The sequence below is a fragment of the Poeciliopsis prolifica genome, unplaced genomic scaffold (genome assembly GCF_027474105.1).
Source record: "Poeciliopsis prolifica strain line A6 unplaced genomic scaffold, Auburn_PproV2 SCAFFOLD019, whole genome shotgun sequence".
In the NCBI taxonomy this organism is placed as follows: Eukaryota; Metazoa; Chordata; class Actinopteri; order Cyprinodontiformes; family Poeciliidae; genus Poeciliopsis; species Poeciliopsis prolifica.
In genome coordinates, this window is record NW_026562394.1 from 3,900,622 (window position 1) to 3,920,158 (window position 19,537).

At 39.3% G+C, this 19,537-nt stretch overlaps 2 protein-coding genes across 2 annotated transcripts; one reads left to right on the forward strand and one right to left on the reverse strand.

The window, feature by feature from the left end:
* Window positions 1-1,218: 1,218 nt before the first annotated feature.
* slc6a7 (solute carrier family 6 member 7) lies at window positions 1,219-14,096 on the reverse strand. The gene is made up of 14 exons (XM_055043618.1): window positions 13,563-14,096; window positions 11,039-11,276; window positions 10,457-10,588; window positions 8,213-8,423; window positions 7,341-7,479; window positions 7,089-7,223; window positions 6,112-6,215; window positions 5,901-6,025; window positions 5,698-5,810; window positions 5,487-5,624; window positions 4,551-4,650; window positions 4,284-4,402; window positions 3,236-3,409; window positions 1,219-2,626 (listed from the first exon to the last, which is right to left on the reverse strand). Exons 1-14 carry the CDS (start codon window positions 13,632-13,634, stop codon window positions 2,456-2,458), a joined length of 1,971 nt encoding a protein of 656 aa, XP_054899593.1. The 5' UTR covers window positions 13,635-14,096; the 3' UTR covers window positions 1,219-2,455.
* Window positions 14,097-14,771: 675 nt separating this feature from the next.
* LOC129368854 (SLAIN motif-containing protein-like) lies at window positions 14,772-19,375 on the forward strand. The gene is made up of 7 exons (XM_055044013.1): window positions 14,772-16,415; window positions 16,654-16,787; window positions 16,888-17,007; window positions 17,965-18,063; window positions 18,203-18,490; window positions 18,693-18,818; window positions 18,914-19,375. The coding sequence occupies exons 1-7, from the start codon at window positions 16,003-16,005 to the stop codon at window positions 19,162-19,164; spliced, it is 1,431 nt and encodes a 476-aa protein (XP_054899988.1). The 5' UTR covers window positions 14,772-16,002; the 3' UTR covers window positions 19,165-19,375.
* Window positions 19,376-19,537: the final 162 nt, after the last annotated feature.

The following is a 19,537-nucleotide window of genomic DNA, read 5'->3' on the forward strand; positions in this document are numbered from 1 at the left end:
TCCAAGAAAAAGCCTGACAAATGCCGTTTTTCTTTCCTTCTTTTACCTCTTTTTTAACCAAATAAAGACTATTTATACTTACATATATACATCTCTTAGTAAAAACTTTTAGTTTATCCACAGCTCTTCAGACGACATATCGTGATCTCATTAGAATTGTGAGAGAAGCAGAAAATCAAGCGCACTCAAACTCACGGAGCAAAAACGCGGGAAAACTGTTTACGCAACATCCGCTTATTTGCTTTTGTCCCGCCACAGAGAGCGAGAATGTTTATTTTTGTACTTATTTGCACTTGTCACGCCTGCGCATCTGATTTGTTTTCAGTTTCTGTTTTCAGTAGAGCCCGCTGTGCAGCAATGCTGTAAATAGTAACGACAAGCAATACATTGCTTTTGTTTAACGTTTTACACGTATGATTTAGCCCGTTTCCGTCTTATCTCTGGAAGCATGCGCTTCAGTGTTCGTGCAGATTATTACTGTGATTCCCTTTTTAATGCAAAACACACAACACTCAAAATGGCATTCCCCACTATTTGTCTTTAGTATCAGTACTGCCCTCTTGTGGCAGAACCATTTAACAACTTGCATCTTGATTTTACAAGTCTACTTGTAAATAAAACTTAATCCTCGTATAGATTGTATCTTTACAGTGACGCAGCTATAAATGCGGCAATTTCTAAGCTGCATTGCAATGTTTTAAGACGTTATTCGTCTTAAAAAGTAACTTAGATATCAAAGAAACGTCACTGTCTTCACCAAGACATTATAGATGTTTATAGATGTGATCAGCCAGGGTCCTCTGTTGCAGCAGATCTGAAGAAGCCTTTATTAATTCAGTAACGGTTGTGAAGAAGATAAGAACAAAGCTTCCTCTGCTCTCTTTCCCTTTATCTACATGTATCCACTATGGCATCTTAATTCATTAGTGATCCTCTTGTCCATCTCTTATATGTCCAACTGCTGTCATCTGAGTACATCTACAGATGACAGGACTCTGCCTAATACTGAAAATCTGAATGAAAGGGAATGGTGAGAGTATAGAGCCCTGTGGTGCTCCAGCGTCTCACAAACTCTGGCTTGTTTCCAGGTGGTGGTTGTGGCCATCATCTGTCTCCTAGAGCTGTAAATTAGGTTTAATTGTCTTAAATGCACAGGAGAAATCAAAGCACACTATTGTCAGTGATCCCCGCTTTCCCAGCAGCAGGTTTGTTGAAACCATGATTATATTTTGACAAATTAAGTTGCACAACACAGTTTATAGCATCATAGTAAAAACAGAATAAGCATTTTTGATTTCATTCTTAATTTTTCCAATTTTATCAACTTTATTTAAGGTCATGTGGGAGCTGGAATCTAATCAAACTGTCACCAGGCGAGAAGGAGAGACTTTCAGTACATAACAAACAAGATACATGTTTAACAAAAATTGCAGATCTGAGTATGAAGTTGACCTGGAACAATAAAATCAAAGTAAAACTGAAATAGTTTGAAAAGCGGCAGTGGGGTGGTCTCAGATTGTTGAACACAAGCAGCAACACAGCAGTCAGGATGATCTCTTAAATTAAACTGCGTCTCTGGGGACACGGGGTCAAAAGTGCAACCGAAGTGGAAACAAATATGCAGGTTGATGTTCATTCTGTCACAAAAGTCAACCACAAACAAAAATATCTATTTCTGATACTTAAGGACATGGCAACAGTACCACCACTGTTTTACTAGGATATTGTTATATTTGCATGTAGGACAGTAATGCTAATAAAAATAAATACATTGCTTTTTTCCAGCCAGCAGGTTTTCAGGATTTCCCTTCCTATAGCGACTCTGCTCAAGTAAACATCCCCAAAGCATGATGCTGCCACCACCATGTTTCATAGTGGGAAGGGTCTTTTCCAGTGGAATTTTCCCTCCATGCATATCCATGTAAGGCAAAGTTAAAAAAAAAAAATTAAGAAAATGATTTGTGGCATATGAGAAACTACATACACTTCTTTAATACTTGATTTAGCAAGTTATTTTAAAAGTATTTCTTCTCAAGACTTACTTTTCATTCAGTTTAAATAAGACACATGGTTAAAATATATTTAGGACTAAGTAGTTTAGTCTGGCAGGATAATGAAAAGCAGTCACTTCTCCAGGTAAATTAGCATAAATAGTTTTCCTTCTTGGTTTTTCAATTAATATGTGATTTGTAAAATGACATAATAACAAATAAATGAAACTGTCAACTTTACCTTTGTATAACATAATCAATCCAAGATAAATTGCTTAAAAATACCATTCATACATACATACACAGCATTATAAATAAATCTTTCATTCCACACTGGCCTGCAGGACACAGTCTGATCTGCCACCAGAGCCTTGCTGGAGCAGGTAGCAAAATAATAATAATAATAATAAAAAAGGTCTTAAAAACAGTTTGCTCATTGCTGTAGATTCCTCCCTGCTGCCTCCTCATGCACTGCTTCCCATTTCCCATGTAATTGCTGTGAAGTCCTGGTCTGTGAGCGTGACGGTGTAAGGAGCCTCCACTCGCTCCGGCTCCACTTGCTCCTGGCTCCTCGCTGCACTGTTCAAGTTATTTACCCTCCAGGAGTTCAGAGGTCGGATTGCCTTCTTGAAGCGCTGCAAAGGAGAAGTCAGAGTCACACCAGATTAATCCAGAGAGATTTGAACTGTTTGTATGACCATGACCGAGGTGAAGAGGCTATATGTTTTGATATTTTACAGCCGCAAACCTCGGGATCTTACACCATAAAATGTTGTATAGTTATGAAGGGGAAGAATACTAAAAACATTTTTTGTTTTTTTAACTAATGCATGGATTACTACAGGCTCATTCCTTACACAATCACCTTTCACAGCAACTCTTTTGTGACTGTGAAGTCTCTAGCAGCTTCACAGATCTAGAGACCATCATGTTTTATTTTTCTTGTTGTAAAATAGTTTAGGCTCAGTGTTATTGGATATAAAACAACTGTGGACTTAATTTTTATGTCTCACGTTCTAAAATGGATCAACTCTGTCCATCAACTCCTCCAATGCCTCATTGATTTTCCTTCTACTCTTCAGTCGCCAATTGCTTTGTGTTAGCCTATAGGGTTAAATCCCATTAAAATACACCTTTGTTGTGGTTATAATGTGGTCAAACATGAAAATAACTGAAAAGAACATGACTGCTTTTGCAAAGTCTTGTAACCAGACCTCGCAGTGCCAACCCAGCAGCATACTCACTTCTTTCAGAGAGCCGGTTTCCTTGCTGATGGCCACAACGGCCCAAATGAGGATCTGCAAACAACAGGTCGCACCCATGCACACGCCCAAAGCTTTGCCCCAACGCGGATACACATAAGAGCCGTAATGGAGGGGTGTGTTGTACATCTCCAAAAAAATGTAGATCAGGATGAACTGTGGTGGGAGAAGCACAGAGGAAGAGAAATGATTCTGGTGAGAGAATCAACGGCAGTGGAGAAATAGACAACACAAATGCTGCAGACGGGAAGAGATCAGATTAAGTCTCTGCCCTAAACATTCAACAAGGGGACAGATTCCAGGACAAATAGCAACTACACTTACTTTACTTTGTTTGATAGTTTGGGATTCTGTAACTGTTTCATTTCTTTTAGCTTCACTTCATTCACACACACTTCATTCAGTGTGTGCGAGATAATGTTACCTTTTCGCTTAAAGTGCAAAACTGCTTCACGCAACGCACAATAAAGAGCTGTAATAATAGTATGAGTGATCTAATACAGGTTAACAATATCAAAGAACAATGCTGAGAGTGATTTAACACTTCAAAACCGAAAGGTTTCTGACAGGGGAGATGCTGCGCTTTCCAGGAAATATGGGGTTATTACGGTAGTTTCACCCCCGCAGTAGCAGGGAGTGAAATTAATCTGATGAGACACGCTTTTAATAGACAGTAAATTGCGAAAATAACTTGCTAGATATTGAAAGTTCCAGTAGTTATGGATAAATAGACAAATATACATTTACTCACAGGACATTTAAAGAACTTCGTACAATTAAATTAAGGAAAAATATCCAGGCGGAGATTTGAAATTTAGGTCATAATGGGTTAAATATAACTCGGTTTGGGATCAACACAAGAGGATGTTGGTTATTTTGAGCATAACTCGCAAAAACTAGGATTTTGGGAGTTCGCTTAACAAGCTAGCACAACCTAAAATAGTTTATATTGAAATATTTATAGTAAATTTGATGTTTTTCTGTAAAGAGTGGGAAATAACAGATTTCATACACATTTGTTTGGACTCACCAGGAGGAGAAACGGTGTGCAGAAAACCCAGCAGGCTTTGAAGTAGATCAGCACTTTGCTGCACCAGGGGGGGCAGTGGCAGATCATGTCAATAATGTCCTGACAAAACTGATTGACTCCTGTCAGAAATAAGTCAGCGAAGAGATGCACGTCAGAAACTGAATTATCACCAGGACAACAGAGACGAGCTGCCCTGAAACTCCAACAGTGGAATGATGGGATTAGTTAGGGATGACAAGTGACGGTAAGGAATGTCAGATGGGATACCATAGAAGAAGGAGATGCCAATGCACATGAATAGGGTGATGATGATGAGGCCGAAGCTGGTGCTGAAGGAGTCGATGAGAGTGAACCAGTAAATCCCTCCCTATTGAGACACGAACAGCAGGGAGGGAATATGAATGTCAAAACTTAACGGTGCATTGCAAAAGAATTAATGACTGTCAAACTTTGTTATAATTTATCTAATTTTCATAAATAAGAATCTAAATATTGCGTTAAGCACTCTCATTAAACTCTTTCTCAGTCAATGCTTTTGTAGAACCACTGTTTTCAATTTTTTTTTTTTTGCAATTAGTTTAAAGTCGTTTGTGGATACATCTGAAAGCTTAGCACATCTAGTTTGATTTTTACTGAATCTTTGCAAAAATATATAATATGCAGTCACATTCAATAATTCAGAATACACAATCCGATTAGGCTCACTTATCAGCTCAAAGGTACCTTTTGAAAATAATCGAAGTAGATATTAAGGCATACTTTTCATTAAGCTCATATTTCTGACTAATGATTTGACTTCTATTTTTCTCATCTTCAAATAAAAAAACATCACAGATAGAAGTGATAGAAATAAAGACATAAAAACATTAATCTGTGTGTAATTCATTTATATAATGTGTTTCTCGCAACAAATTGAGCACAAAGCTTCCGGGTCTGTGAATCTGTCAACCTCGGTTTTCAAATTTTGCCTCAGGTTCTCAATTGAATTTTTGGTTTAGGCTTTGACAAGGCCATTCTAACACATATGCATTTATTCAGACACTTCTATTGTATCTTTGTGAAGACCCATTGTTGTGCTGGAATGTGAAACTCTGCCTCAACCTTATGTCTTCTGCAGCCTCTAACGGCTTTTTTCACTTTTTCGCTCACGGCGATCCATCGTCATTAAGGGAAAGAAATACACATAATTCACAAATGACTCACATCTGTCACTAACAGGAGGCCCATTAGGTAGAAGGCGAAACACAGGGCTCCCAGGAACAAGGACTTGTGGAAGGTGTTCCTTCTGAGGTTTGGGAACTCATCCAGTACAGCTGTGGTGATGCCCTCCATGTTACCGAACTGCCAGGAGAAAAAGGTGTCATGTCAGCCACTGACAAACAGATTCCCATTCTTCCTGATCAGTCAATCTTACCAGAGTATCGACCCCCAGCATGAACAGCATGAGGAAGAACATAATGGACCAAAACACTGAGCCAGGCAGCAGAGCAAGCGCTTCTGGATAAGCAACAAAAGCCAAACCAGGACCTGAGGACACAAACGGATTATGTTTAGGATGTCTGCTGTCAGCGGCTGCAACACAAAACATGAGGACAAAGAAAGAAGCATGGCAGCTACCTCTGTCTGCCACCTCTCCAACAGGCACTCCCTTCCTCCATGCCATGTGTCCCAGGATGGAGAATATAGCAAATCCCGCAAAGAAGCTGGTGCTGCAGTTCCCGATTGTGATAACAATAGTGTCCCTAAAGTCAGCAGCAAATGTTATCAACAGAAATAAAGTGATCAGGGATGACTGCATTGATGGAGTGCATATTACAGCCCAACCTACCTGATGACGTTGTTGTTGAATTTATTGTAAGATGCCATAGAAAGCAGCCCACCAACCCCAATGCCCAGAGAGTAGAAGATCTGAGAGGCTGCGTCATTCCACACCTGAAATGTTTCAGGGAAAATTCAGTGTGGATCATGGGAAAAAACACATGCAAGTTTTTTTAAAGCCTCTCAGCCCAATTGGGTCCTGGAGAGAGTCTGTAGTGTAGCTTACACAGTTTGTCACACCTGCTTTAATTAGATTATTTTTTTGAGAGTTTGTATGTCTGGAAGGTTTGTATTAAGCACATTTAGCATGGTTATGAATTTTAACTCATATCTTAATAAATATTTTATTGATTTGTCTATGCTGGATGATTTTTTTTATGTTTAGGTTTTTGAAATATTTGAGAACTGTGACTTTACATGTTACATGCAGTGCTTTGTCAGCTATTTCAATTCCAGTTTGTCACACTGTATCCAAACTTTAAAGTATTTTATGGGATTTTATGTGACAGAAAAGATTGTGTATTTGTGGATTATTAAAGTAAAAAACACATGGTTTTTGAACAAGTGTGGCATGCATTTGTATTTGGTTCCTTTAACTTTGAAACCCCTACAGAAAATTCAGTGTAACCAACATCTGAACATCTCATGAAGCACACCATGAATCTGATAGAGAACCTGTGATGAGACTTGAGCCTGAACGTTCACAAATGCTCAGTTTTCAGTCTGAATGAGTTTAAATTTCAGCATTTTGCAAAGAACAGTGCTCAAGAACTATTGCTGATTGCTTAGAATTGCTGAATTCTTACATGTGAATAAATGTAAAAATCATACAACATTCTTTTCCTTTCACAATTATGTACTGTGCATTGGTCCATCAAAGAAAACAGAGAAAATACAGTAGTCTGAGGTTGTAAAGTCACAACATATGAAAAAATTGAAGAGGAGTGGATGGTATTACAAAGCAACATGCATTGAGCTCTGACGTACCTGTGCATTTGCTAAACGGCTCCAGTCTGGCGTGAGATAGAAAGCGACGCCCTGGAGAGATCCCTCCAGTGTCGCACCTCTGATGATCAAAACAATTAGGACAAAGTATGGGAACGTGGCTGTTACATAAACCACCTAAAAAACACAAACGTCACAAATGTTAAACTCAAAAAGCAGAGAAGTACGGGGAATAGATTGAGTCGGGAGTTTCAAAATTTGTATTTTTTTGGTGGAAACATTGCGGTGGTTCACCTTGCCAGAGCTGCGGATGCCTTTAAGAATACAGAGAAAGATGATGATCCAGGCGGCCAACAGGCACAGAGCCAGGGGCCACCGCACAGGGCCCGGGTCGTGAAGGCCCTCACTGTTCACTACGCCCAGTACTTTCTCACTGAAAGATGAGCAAACATTCATTATGGAAGAATTTAAAATCATATCTGTTTAGCTAATGCCATTTACCTTTCATCACTAGATGTTTTTTTTTAATCATGTTATGTCCCTAAAAATGTTTTTCTCCATGTGCAATATGCTAGTGATGGTATAAATACTTTCTGAAAAGTTTAAATAATATTTATTAAAATGCACTTCTGAGTTACCAAATTTAAAATGAAAGTGTTTTGATAATAAATAATGATTGGAATGAATGCAATGTACACATATTAGCTGAAAAAGAGATTTCAGCAATCGGTAGCAAGAGTTTATAAATCTATTTAATATTTTTCAAAAACTAATCTACCTTTAAAGTTACTGAAACCTTTGTTTGAAATAGCTTATAATATTAGTTACATTACCTCAGATCAAATAAATTTGAAAATTTACACCCTTCTCACACCTGCTTTAATTAGATTCTCAGTATAATACAACATTTTACAAGGTGGAGGAATCTATATTCTGACAGATATAAAGACAGATCTTTAGCTATTTTTCTGAAGAAAATTCTTAACATGCGATTCCAACCATACATCACAATGTTAGAAAATTTATTTATTTTATTGCTTTTCTTTGCCATGGGGACTAATAAGTATGAGTCGGGATGTCGTTGATTAAAATTTTAAGTTAGTCACATTAGAGAGAAACACAAATTGTATTTGAAGTATGAACTGTGCTGGAAATAACGCACTTACTTCCAGAAAATCTCTGTAGGGGATCGGGGTCTTTCCGAGGAGCTATTACCAGCGGTGCGATTAGCACAGATGGCGATATTGGCCACGGCGTCACATGACCAGGGCAAAGGGCTCTGGAACGAGCTGCCCAGGTAGTAAAACGTCCACGCTATGATCACGTTGTAGTAGAGACACACCAACGTGGACACACACAGCATCCCAATCCCAATGCCTACATAAGAAGGCACAAGTATGAGTGTAAGAAAAAAAAAATCACACCTGTATGTAAAAATGTGGAAAAAAAATGTATGTTAAATTTAAATCATATTGAGAAAACATTGGGATGAGTGTACTGTACAAGAATGATTATTTGGGAGGTTTTTTAGCTTCAACATGCAACTCTGATTCTGGCATGTCAACTTCAACACATTGTTTACCTTTGTAAAACCAATTCGAGTTTGATTTATTTTTGTTTCTTGTGATAAAAACATTCATGCTGTTTGCTTTTCAAATTAAACACAAACATTGAGCTTTTAAATTGCAGATGTATCAGGATTTTGGCGATTAGCTTGAGCTACACAATGTGTATGGTGAGATGGTGAGTCAATGTGAGTCAGCAACTGGAAGCTTTCCTGACTAAATAAAAGTTGAACTGGATGTCTTTTGTTTCTTGTAGGCATTTTTAGGAAGCGTTAACAATTAACAGAAAATAAGGAAGAAAATAAAAAGTAAAAAGGTGGAACTCAACTGCATAAGAGCGCACACCACTTTAAATAAAAACTTTTTCAGAACATCCCTTTTTTTGTCACATTTAGTACTAAATGCCAGCTTTGAACTTGATTTTCCTCTCATTACGTCATTTATTGTTAATCTAGGTGTTTGCTTGGTCTCAGTGACACTCAAACATATCATCTTCAGCTTTCTTGCAAACACCTGAAGATACAGAATACAGAAGGTTTTATCACATGTAGATCACAAGCAGGACTAGCTGGAAATTCATGAAGCTTTTTCAGTGTTGCTGTTTTCCTCTTGGCAGCCTCTCCCTAGTCAACAACCATCTTTTCATATTGGTTGTTGTCGGCCTTCCTTGAGCCACGGCATATAAGTAACGCATGCATTTTTGTACCCTTCACCTGACTGATACCTTTGTACAATAAGATCACTTTCACTTTTTGCAATCTGTTTTAAGACTGAAGCTTTTGTTAAAAGATAAAAAAGAGGGAATCATGAAATTCCTGCTAGACCAGCATTCATCAGATTCAGCTCACAGCAATGGACTGGAGGTGTGAACACAAGTAGACTAAATGATGAGACTGTGACTGTGATTTAATACAGCATGAATGGACACAAATCATGCAAACAAATTATTGTAAGTTTCTACACAGCAAAAACATAAAATTGTAGTACACCTGAAATAAGACAAAACTAACTTATACGTAACTTCTCAGCAAGATAAAGTAGCTTGTTTTAAGTAAATAACACATTAATATTGATTAAAAGCACTATTTCCACTGGAAGATTTATTTCTCTTATCCCATGGGGGAAAATGTCTTGTTATAAGTTAAATGATTTGCCAATGAAACTATCATTTATCAATATTAAGGAATTATTTACGTAAAACAAGCTACTGTATATTGCTGAAAATTCACCCATAAGTTAGTGTACGAGTAATAAGACACAACTAAGATATTTGCACTAGAAACTAGACCAAAAATACTTGGTAAGATTTTGTATTTTGCAGTTAATTTTAATGTGACGAACGTTTTTCAGTTGAATTGTGCGTCACAAAAAAAAAACAGGCGTTTTAACAGCAGTGTTTACACTTGTAAGAGTCACTGTGTAATTAGTGACGTGGTCAGCTTAGTGACTCAGCAACTTGTATGGTGAACTTCAACACAACCTGAACCATAAATGAAAAAAACAAACAAAAACAATAGTTGAATTGTGTTAGATACTTTCATCCAGATCCAATATTTGTTTAAAATTAAATATGTTTCACATTTGGCAACTAAAGTAGTCAGGAATGTTTAGCTTGCAAGACATATAAGCAGTGAGGTGGCACGCTAACATGAGTCAGCACCCTGTAATTTTACCGGATTGTGCTGCTGGGATGCAGCAACGTGACATAAAGCAAAGCAGACAACATGGAGGTTTCTGAAGAATTAACACTGCAGATCATGGTGAATTTGGGGACATTAAGTCTTCATAAATTCTTACTGGTAAGATACTAACCAGCCAGAAAAACTTGATGAAGGAGGTGATTACCTTTAAGCAGAGGGCAGCATTTCCACACCATGATTGGGCCAGCTGAGCCATACTGGCCTAAACTCAGCTCCATGAGGAAGAGAGGAACTCCCGTCACAAACAGCATGATGAAATACGGGATGAGAAACACGCCTGTGAAGAAGGGAATCAGGCCAAGATGAGGAAAACCAAAGCTGGCAATGAAAAAATGTTAAAAATCACAGCAATATTCTGGGATTATACACTGCTTGTGAAGACAGGCTTCATTATAAATCCATCAGTTTCAGGAGACAGCTTCACAGAAAGGTGCTAATCTGCTATACCGTCAGTCAAGCTTCAACATGCTTAATCTCAGATGAGTGGATAAAAAACAGACTTCAAGTCTTGTAATCAAGGGAAAATACTATTTCTGCTTATTTCTGGTTTGTAACTGCTGCAAGACACTCGATTTTACAAAGAATCTGCCAAATAAGCCAGCCAGCTGAAGAACAAAGCCAACAACCATGGAGTTATGTGAAGACAACCTCTAATCCAAATTATTGCCGGGAACCGTTAAGCACACATGCCTCGGTTTTAAAATCAGGATGCTTTGCGGTAGCTCACCTCCTCCATTGCGGTAACACAGGTACGGGAACCGCCACACGTTGCCCAGACCCACGCAGTAACCGATGCAGGACAGGAGGAACTCGTATTTCCCACCCCACTGATCCCTTGGGATAATCGCAGCCGGGGTGGGAACGGGACTGGAGGCCGGGGTCTCAGACTGCTGCGCTGGGGTCGGTGTAGTTGCTGGATTGTAGCCATTTGGAGAAACTGTATGCCCATTCAAATGTGATGAGTTCTAAAAGATATAAAATGAAATGGCACATATGAGGATGACATGAGCAGAAATGCATTGCGATGCGAGAAATCTTTCATTGTGACTGATAGCTAACCAATGTAAAGCTGTTCATAACTATAGAAAAATTTAGCCAACGTAATACTACAAGAATTACTTTATATTATGAACATCTCTTAACTCATGTTTCTTTTGTGGTTTTGATTTAATATCCAGCTCAGTCATAGACCAATTTAAATCCAATTAAATACATGTGATTGATGATTAAATTCTATAAATAATGCCAATTGCTATCTAAGCAAGTTTAGGAAATTGTATTGAGTCATTAGTTTACAGCAATCTCGTCACATCGAGAAAACATTTTGCAACAATAATAAGGAACAACTCCCTTTTAACAGGAAGAAAACTACACGGTTAATGGCAGCAGTAATGTGACGCTATAGGAGGAAAAGCAGAGCGCATCAGTTGCAACAGCAGTTCCTTTAATGTGTTTGTCCAGAAAAGAGACCAGGTCAAACAGAGCTTTGCACATCTATTGTTTAGGCTTGGAGCTGACCATTTTAACACACAAATATGTGTTTATATAAAGCATTTCATTGAATCTTCGGCTGTAGTGCTTTGTCCTTCTGGGAGGTGGATCTCTCCCCCAGTCTCAGGTCTTCACAGGGTTTCCACAAGTGTATTATAAGCCTGGCGGGCCACCAGGCTGAGCATTGCTTATTTATTTAAGTCTTTTTAAAATGTTTGCATTTTTTAACACTTTGGTGTTCAGGTATTAATCTTCCAATAACACATGATTATCAAGTGGTATTTTCAAATTTCCTGTCAACTTTAAACATTTTTTAACTCTAAAACACGACAGGCAGCTGGATGAATGACTGCCCTGGCACTCAACCACTGAGCTTAGCAAGTTTTTTTTTTTTTACATATTTATTATTCACCAGCAGATATAAATACAACAAACATTATAGAGTAAGAAAAAGCACAAAAAGGGCATTGATCTGCAAAATAATTAACCGGATAATAGAGCGAATAACAGAGATAGAAATCAAACAAACAAAAACAAAACAAACAAACAGGTAGTTTCTAACATGTTTCCTTTTAAGAAGATTGTCCTGAATTTTTCTCTTGGTGTCTCTCCATCAACACTAGGGTCTCTCTCCCTGCTGAGTAGAAACGTGGTAATAGCATTATTCTGCCACTACCATGCTTCACAGTGTGAATGATATTCATATATTAGCATATAGTAATTAACAAAAACAGTTGCTTTATTCAATAAAGATTATGTCAGACATTCCAAATGGTATCGATACTTCTGCAAGGCACTTTGAAGCTTAGACCTAAGAACAGTTTGTATGACATGCATTTGATGAAACTCAACACTTTTTCAAAACCAAAGAATTGTAATGTACTATTTAGTTCTTCCCACAAAAGAAATCAACATCTAAACTACAGAGGAAGTTATGCCGGGCCACAAGGAGGAACTTTAATGGAGATAACAGTAGATAAGAGTGGAGCTTCTGCTTTATGTGTTGTCACACTATTTGTTCAGAGTTCAAAGATGAATTATTTCCATGAGTTCAGTTTTATTGTCGTGACATTTTACGTTTGAGTCTGAAAGGAATCATCAATTACCTACTTCAAAAGTTTTACATACTTTAAAAAAAACTGGCAAAGTACAGGAAACACGAAGGCCTGAAATTGTGCTGCAGTCACAAAAAATAAATTATATAAATAATTGCTGCACAAATATTTGGGAAGTGATCACCAAAAATATGCAGAGATAAGAAAGATTAAGTATTATTATCTTCATCTGACAGAGAAAAAAATACAGCAAATGCCTTTTTTTTCTTTTTTTAAAATCTTTATAGCTAATTAGAGATTTTAAATGACTGTGACTGAATTCAAGAAGAAGCATGTAAGTCAAACGGGTTTCTGGGAAGAAGCTATTTCAGGTGACGGAAACAAAAGACGGTTTCCTGGGTTGTTTCCTGGGCGGATCACCTGCATCAGTGTTGTAATATCTTGAGAATAGTTTGTATGCACACACGTGTCGAGTGAGCAGGTCCATAGTTTTATCTCAGTTCTATCTCAGGCGCCTCCGGTGCATCAGCACCCAAAGTAATGTGGACGGACAGGTTAGACTGCTTCACCTGGTGACGGTGACATTGAAAGCGGAAAGAAGAAAACACTTGTACGTTTTACACACTCTAGAGGGACGTCTTGGGAGCAAACAAAATTAAGAAATGACAGAATAACAATAATAAAGAAACAAAGCTCCGCTCTTACCTGCGCTAAGGCTGCTGCGCCTCCTCCCGCGGAGCTTCCGCCGGCTGCTCCTTTGCCGCTTTCGTCGCGCATTTCCACCCGGCAGAGGTGGCGTCTGCTTCACTGGCTAAAATTCAACGTCGCTGCACCTCATTTTACGCGACAGACTGTGGGAACAGCGAGCCGCTGAAGTGTTTCGGCGGCTCTCGATGGAGCGGACCAGCTGGAGAGTCAGACCGGGCTGGTGGACATCGGCGGTGACGACGAGGAACCGAGGCCGGCGGAGGAAGAGGTGAGGGGCGGGGAGAGGAGAGGAGAGGCAGGTGCTGCATCATGCAAGAGAAAACCTCCACCTACCACTTTAAAATGAGGCGGCGACTGTTTAGAGGATGTGTACTCAGTAACTTGGGCAGCTTTGACGTAGAAGCAAATGCAGAATGACGCTTTTAAGTTTTTTTATCCTTATAGAGCCGACCAATCAGCGGCGACCAATTTGTGTTAAATTCTGTGTGCTGCAGGTTTAAGCCATGCAAGCTGTTTTATTATTATTATTGCAAAAGATATAGAAGTAATTAAATGTTTTTTTTTCAAACTCACTCATTGGCTTTGGTCTACTTTCTGTAAAGAACATAATTCAACACATATAACCCCGTATCAGCAAACTGTGGAAGGGTGGCGCACTAAATGCAATTTCATCTACATGCACTGCAGTCTGAGATTACAATGAACAGTGGGGCTGAAACTTGAGGAACAAAACTTTCCATTATTGACCCAAACAAAACACATGGATATGTTAAGCATGCAAAAATTGTGCAGTAGATCTGCTTGTTACAGTGGCAGGGCACAGACTAATTTTTCTAGTTATGCGATTAGCCTGTTTAGCTTAGCATAACTGAACTACAACTTTGTTTTTAGCACCGTTATGCTAACTTTTTTCCCAACTTTATGGGTGAAGTTTTTATTAAAGGCTAAATAAAAATTTAAAGCCTTGCAAGTACATTTAAAGTCAAGGTACACAGCTGCTGAGATTTAAGACTCAGCTTATCTGACTGATGAAAGTGCTTTGCTCTAAAGCATTTTATTATAAGTACACCACACATTTCAGATTTTTATTTGTAAAAGATAAAACAGACCTCAAATAAAAGTAAAGTCAAACATCATCTTTTCTTTCTACAGAGAGGAAATATTTGTCGCCATGCATTTAACAGAGGAAAATATATTTTTCTGGTTTTTGAGTTATTGGCTCAGATCAAAACTCAGAAGTTTTTTGGGTTTTTTTACAAGTGTTTCTCTGTCTCATGATGTCCACACAAATAAGAGAGACATGGCGAACACAGCAACAGACGAAGGTGTTTATCTTCAGAGCCGTGAAAAAGCAGACCATTGTCTTCTGCACCTTTTGCAAATACGCATTTGTTTACGCACCGGACCACGCCTGGGGCATTCAAAGGTTCAAAAGTCCTTCACCTTTTCACGCCTCCATCAGCCATGTTATTCCTCCTACGATCTGATAGAGTGGATTTATGTGGTGAAATGAATATGTACTAAATTAAAGACCTTGTGTCGCACATGTTTTTCTGCTGCTTTCTGTCCCACGTCATCTGTTATGTACCTGTACAAATGTATCATTTTCATGTCGTTACATTTATCTGAACTCTTTTCTGAACTTTTTCTTAGCTGGCGTTTAACCATAAAACCAAAGAAGGTTTTGCTCTTTGTGAGTGAAGAAGAATCTTGAGTTTAACTTTGGAGTAAGGAAAGCTGTAAATAAGTCTCCTAATCCGCCTGTGGATGAAAACCACCCTCTCAGTCTGGCCTTTGTCAAATCAAACCAAGTCAAATAAACGTTTTGACCTTCTCAGCTCCCGTCACTGTCCATTGCAGGGTTCTGCAATGGACAGTGACGGGACAGTGACTGCTGTCCATTGTCCATGACTGCAATGGACAGTGACTGCTGTTTGTCTTACTCCAACATGGGGAGTCTCTGCTGGTCCCACTTCATGGTCTTTGGACAATCGAGGTCATCAGGGATCAAAATTCAACAGGATTTGACACGAGAACCACAACAAGTCCTCAGCAACATCTAATACTTAACAGAGAGAAGGCAACATAAAGATGAAGACATGGAAGATGGTGATGTGTGTGACTGGCTATGTCTGCGGCCTAAATTTAGTGTCACAATATGAGCCACGAGAGTGTGATGCCAACTGGGTTGCTCTTTCTTAGTAGCTACCTGTGGTAATCCACTTAAGCTAATGATGCTTCTCTAAATCCATCCAATCTGTTGAGTCCTCACTCAATAAATCTGGGTCAATAGACGTTATCGCTGCAGTGTGTGATGAACAAAACCAGCAGAATTTTCCATCTTTAAACAGCTGTTTTAACAAGAGCAATTGATTTCATCAGCGTTCCCAGATGGGAGCTGCGAGCCACAAGGAGGTTTGAGGATTTTGCGCGGAAAATGGAGCATCAAGACCACACAAAAGGCAGCGGGAGAGAATATTTGTGCGGTCAAACCGAGGCAGAGTTTGGTGCGACAGTGAACAGGCCTCCGATCGGTGGCGAGGTAAAAAGCAGCAATGCACAGCTGGACGAACAGGCGCATCTGTACTGCAACTTCTGGACTGATTCTGAACCAGCAAGAGTCAAGAACTGGAGAAGCAGATCATTTGCCATGGATGCCAGAATAAGACTTGATAGTTTGAAGTCTGGGTGTAATTCACCGCAACCCTGGGGTAACTCGGACAACTCTTTATACTACTATGACAGTGAGAAAGACCTTTGGAACGACGGAGACGTAGAGGAAGAGCAGTCTGCTTTGGACGTGGTGGAGATCCTTGATATGGAGGAAAGCGTAGGAGATGAAGAGAGCTGGTAGGTTCTGCTAGGACTGAGTTTCTTTTAGCTGACCTTGTGGTTATTTACACCAATCTTCTCTAAATTATAAATGTTAAAACATGCCTTAGACCAAACACACATTTTATCATTAATTTCTTTGTTTTAGACTCTTGGATTTTGTTCTAGATTTTGTGGCAGAAAACAAACACCGTGCATCACCCCGAGCAGAAAATGTCCGAGGCGTATAAATAGCCCACGTTGTTTTTTCTCACAGGTTATATGAGCCTCCAAACAGGCCGTCGTTCGAAGAGAGGGAGTCTGTTCTCAGGTGGTGTCGACACGTTCTGGATAACCCCAGCCCCGAGATGGAGGCGGCCCGTCGTGGGCTGATGAACAAGCTGGATCCAAGTTAGAAATCAGCCTCACCTATTTAGGATCTTTCAAATGTTGATCTGTTTAAAGGAAACGTGGTGTGATCATTGGTTTGCTTTATTTCTACCATCTCCAGGATCAAGATATTACTTCTGCAGACATGCAGCAGTTTCCACTCATTCCCCGAGTGTCTCCTTGGGTTTCGCTCAGGAAAAAACATCAGTCAACGCAACACTCAATGACTCTGACAGCTTTGGTAAAATCTGGAGTTAAGCGCCGGCATATTCTCTTTAGATAATTTGCAGAAACGGAAAATATTTTTACTCGGAGAAGCACTAAGCAATATGTCAAAAAGTCAAGTCTAGGATACAATGTGGGTGGGCCTGCAGCATATTTCCTCCACAGCAGTGCTGGTTCTACAAAGGTGGTATAGTTTTGCAAAATACTTGAACTATGATGATAATAAGATCGAGAACATCAATCACATTGGTGTGATACACATCAGAATTCTTTAAGAGATCCTATTACACTCTAAATAATAATAATAAAGCAAACAAAAAAGATAAGCTCTGTCCTGACAGAGGAAAGGCAAAAAGGAAGTAAACGTACGCAATCTTCCAGTTTGTCAAAGCATTTTTTATGATGTTGTGAAAATGGCCCAGTGGACTTTAATAAAAACTCCCCAACATGTTGTGAACCATATCTAGGCAGAGATAAACTCAAAGAAATGAATCATTGACTTAATATTATTTTTATTTTCTTCACTAAACATAAACAAATGATGTTACTTTAACAAATAAAATTAATGTTTTGCAACATTTTCTAAACTTTTTGCTTAATACTGTGTGCATTGCTCTCAATAGTTGGGAAATGACTTTACACACAAAAACAGAAAGAACTGTTATGTTCTCAAAACGCCAGGAAGATTAAACCACTGGGAATAAATTATCAAAATGACCTTAAAGAACAACAACAAAAAAGAAAAATACATTTCACGCCACCGAAAAATGCAAAAGGTCAGACTTACTGCTGAGAGATGATACAACATACGAGTCAGTGGTTTTGAAACTTTTTATGAAGATGCCGTGCAAAAAGTAACAAAATACATGTCTATTTAACAGTAAGAACTCTAAATAACTTTTCTGAAAAGTTATCTGATCTGGCACTGTAGCACAGTTATCACAGAAAGGTTTCCATTTCTTACTTTGCATAGATCATCTTAAGGTGACCCACCCTGATGACTTCATAACCACAAGCTACAGACTACAGGATATAACAGATGTCCACATAATGGCCAGAATGCAGGAAGACAGTGAGTATAAACAACACCAGGGACCTGATGGGATGTATTTCAATTGTCTTTCAGCTGGTAATCCATGTTTTCCTAGATTATTTTACACTTTGTGCCTAAACAAGGTCAGACAATAAGACTTGTTGCTCTTGCTTTTCAGGTTTAAGACAGGACTATATTTCCATGCCTGCTGCAGTTCTCTCGAAGAGAAACTCAGACGTGTTTTCCTCATTTTTAAATACTGAGGCTGACCATGCTGGTGACTTCAGTTCCAGAAATAAAAGCACTGCTCCAGACTCTGCCTGCAAGCCCGGTCTGACGTCTGCAGGCTCTTCCAGCTGCAAGTCACCAACGCCAGCAGCTAAGCAGGGCGGCCAAACCCCAAAACTGATCAAACTTCAGCAGCAAGTAACTCAGTTCAAGCTGCTGAGGCTTGCCCAGAATAAAGGTCCACATACCGACACAATCACAACTAAACTGTACCACAATGCACAACTCATGCAGTAGGCTGTGGAGAGACTCATTACAGATTTTAAATTATGTTTTCATATTGAGCTGCAGAATTTTCTATTTTAGTTATGGTTAGGATTTTCTTCTGCTTATTTTAGGGGTGAAAAGTGGTAGTAAATCTGATCCTTTCCTGTCCTCAGCATCCCCAGGTCAGATGAGGTCACCTCTGCAGACAAGCCTGCGCTCTCTCCAGGCTGTCAGGAACAGCAGAAGTTTAGAGGTCGATGTCAGCCAACCTGCTGGACAAAGCAACCGCCATCCCCCAGGTTTCTATCATTCTACACTGTCAACAGACTCCAGGAACAAGTTTGATCTTTTTCACGTCTCTCATTACACCTAACCACTTAACCCTGCGTCGCAGTTGTACCGTCTCCCAGAACAGCGTGGAGCCGCGCCGCTTATCTGAACTCCAGTGACGTCACCTGCTCGATGAGAGAGTCACCAGACAGAATAACGGCGGTGAAAAGACTGCAGAGATCCCAGTCCCTCAGTCCCAGCAGGATGGCTCACCCTTCCAAGGGATACCTGTCTGTGCGTGGGCGGGTTTTTGCCTCGCCAGACAGGGTGTCCACTGCGGCCTGGGGCAGGCATGCCTCATCCATTCAAAGGTGAAACATTTCACTGGGAAATCCCCATTAGCCAAACTAATGAGGAAGAACACTAAAAGTGGCTTAAAAATGTATTTGTACTGTTAAAACTGTATCACATTTGTCACACTGCAACTTCAAACCTCACTGTGTTTTATGTGACTAACACAAAGTAGTGCATAGTTTGGAAGTAGAAAGCAAGTGATTGTTTTTAAAATAAAAACCTGTAAAGTGTGGCGTGCTTTTTTTTATTTTATCCCAGCTGTTTGAAAAGCTATAATCTGCAAAATACACTGTGCAGAAATCTATTTGTGTAGACTGAAGTTTGGTGTGAAAGTGGAAGTGCAGTGAAACTTCTCTTCAGGGCGTCTGACAGCAGAACGAACTGCTGTGAGAAG

Bases quoted from the DNA above. Each gene is read 5' to 3' on its own strand.
- slc6a7 (XM_055043618.1), bottom strand. From the start codon at position 13,634: ATGCGCGACGAAAGCGGCAAAGGAGCAGCCGGCGGAAGCTCCGCGGGA. The intron at 11,277-13,562 runs GTAAGAGCGGAG...TATATCTTTTAG, and splicing joins GCGCAGCAGCCTTAGCGCAG to AACTCATCACATTTGAATGG. The intron at 6,216-7,088 runs GTACGTCAGAGC...GAAACATTTCAG, and splicing joins GCCGTTTAGCAAATGCACAG to GTGTGGAATGACGCAGCCTC.
- LOC129368854 (XM_055044013.1), top strand. From the start codon at position 16,003: ATGGAGCATCAAGACCACACAAAAGGCAGCGGGAGAGAATATTTGTGC. The intron at 16,788-16,887 runs GTTAGAAATCAG...TACCATCTCCAG, and splicing joins GATGAACAAGCTGGATCCAA to GATCAAGATATTACTTCTGC. The intron at 18,064-18,202 runs GTGAGTATAAAC...CTTGCTTTTCAG, and splicing joins GGCCAGAATGCAGGAAGACA to GTTTAAGACAGGACTATATT.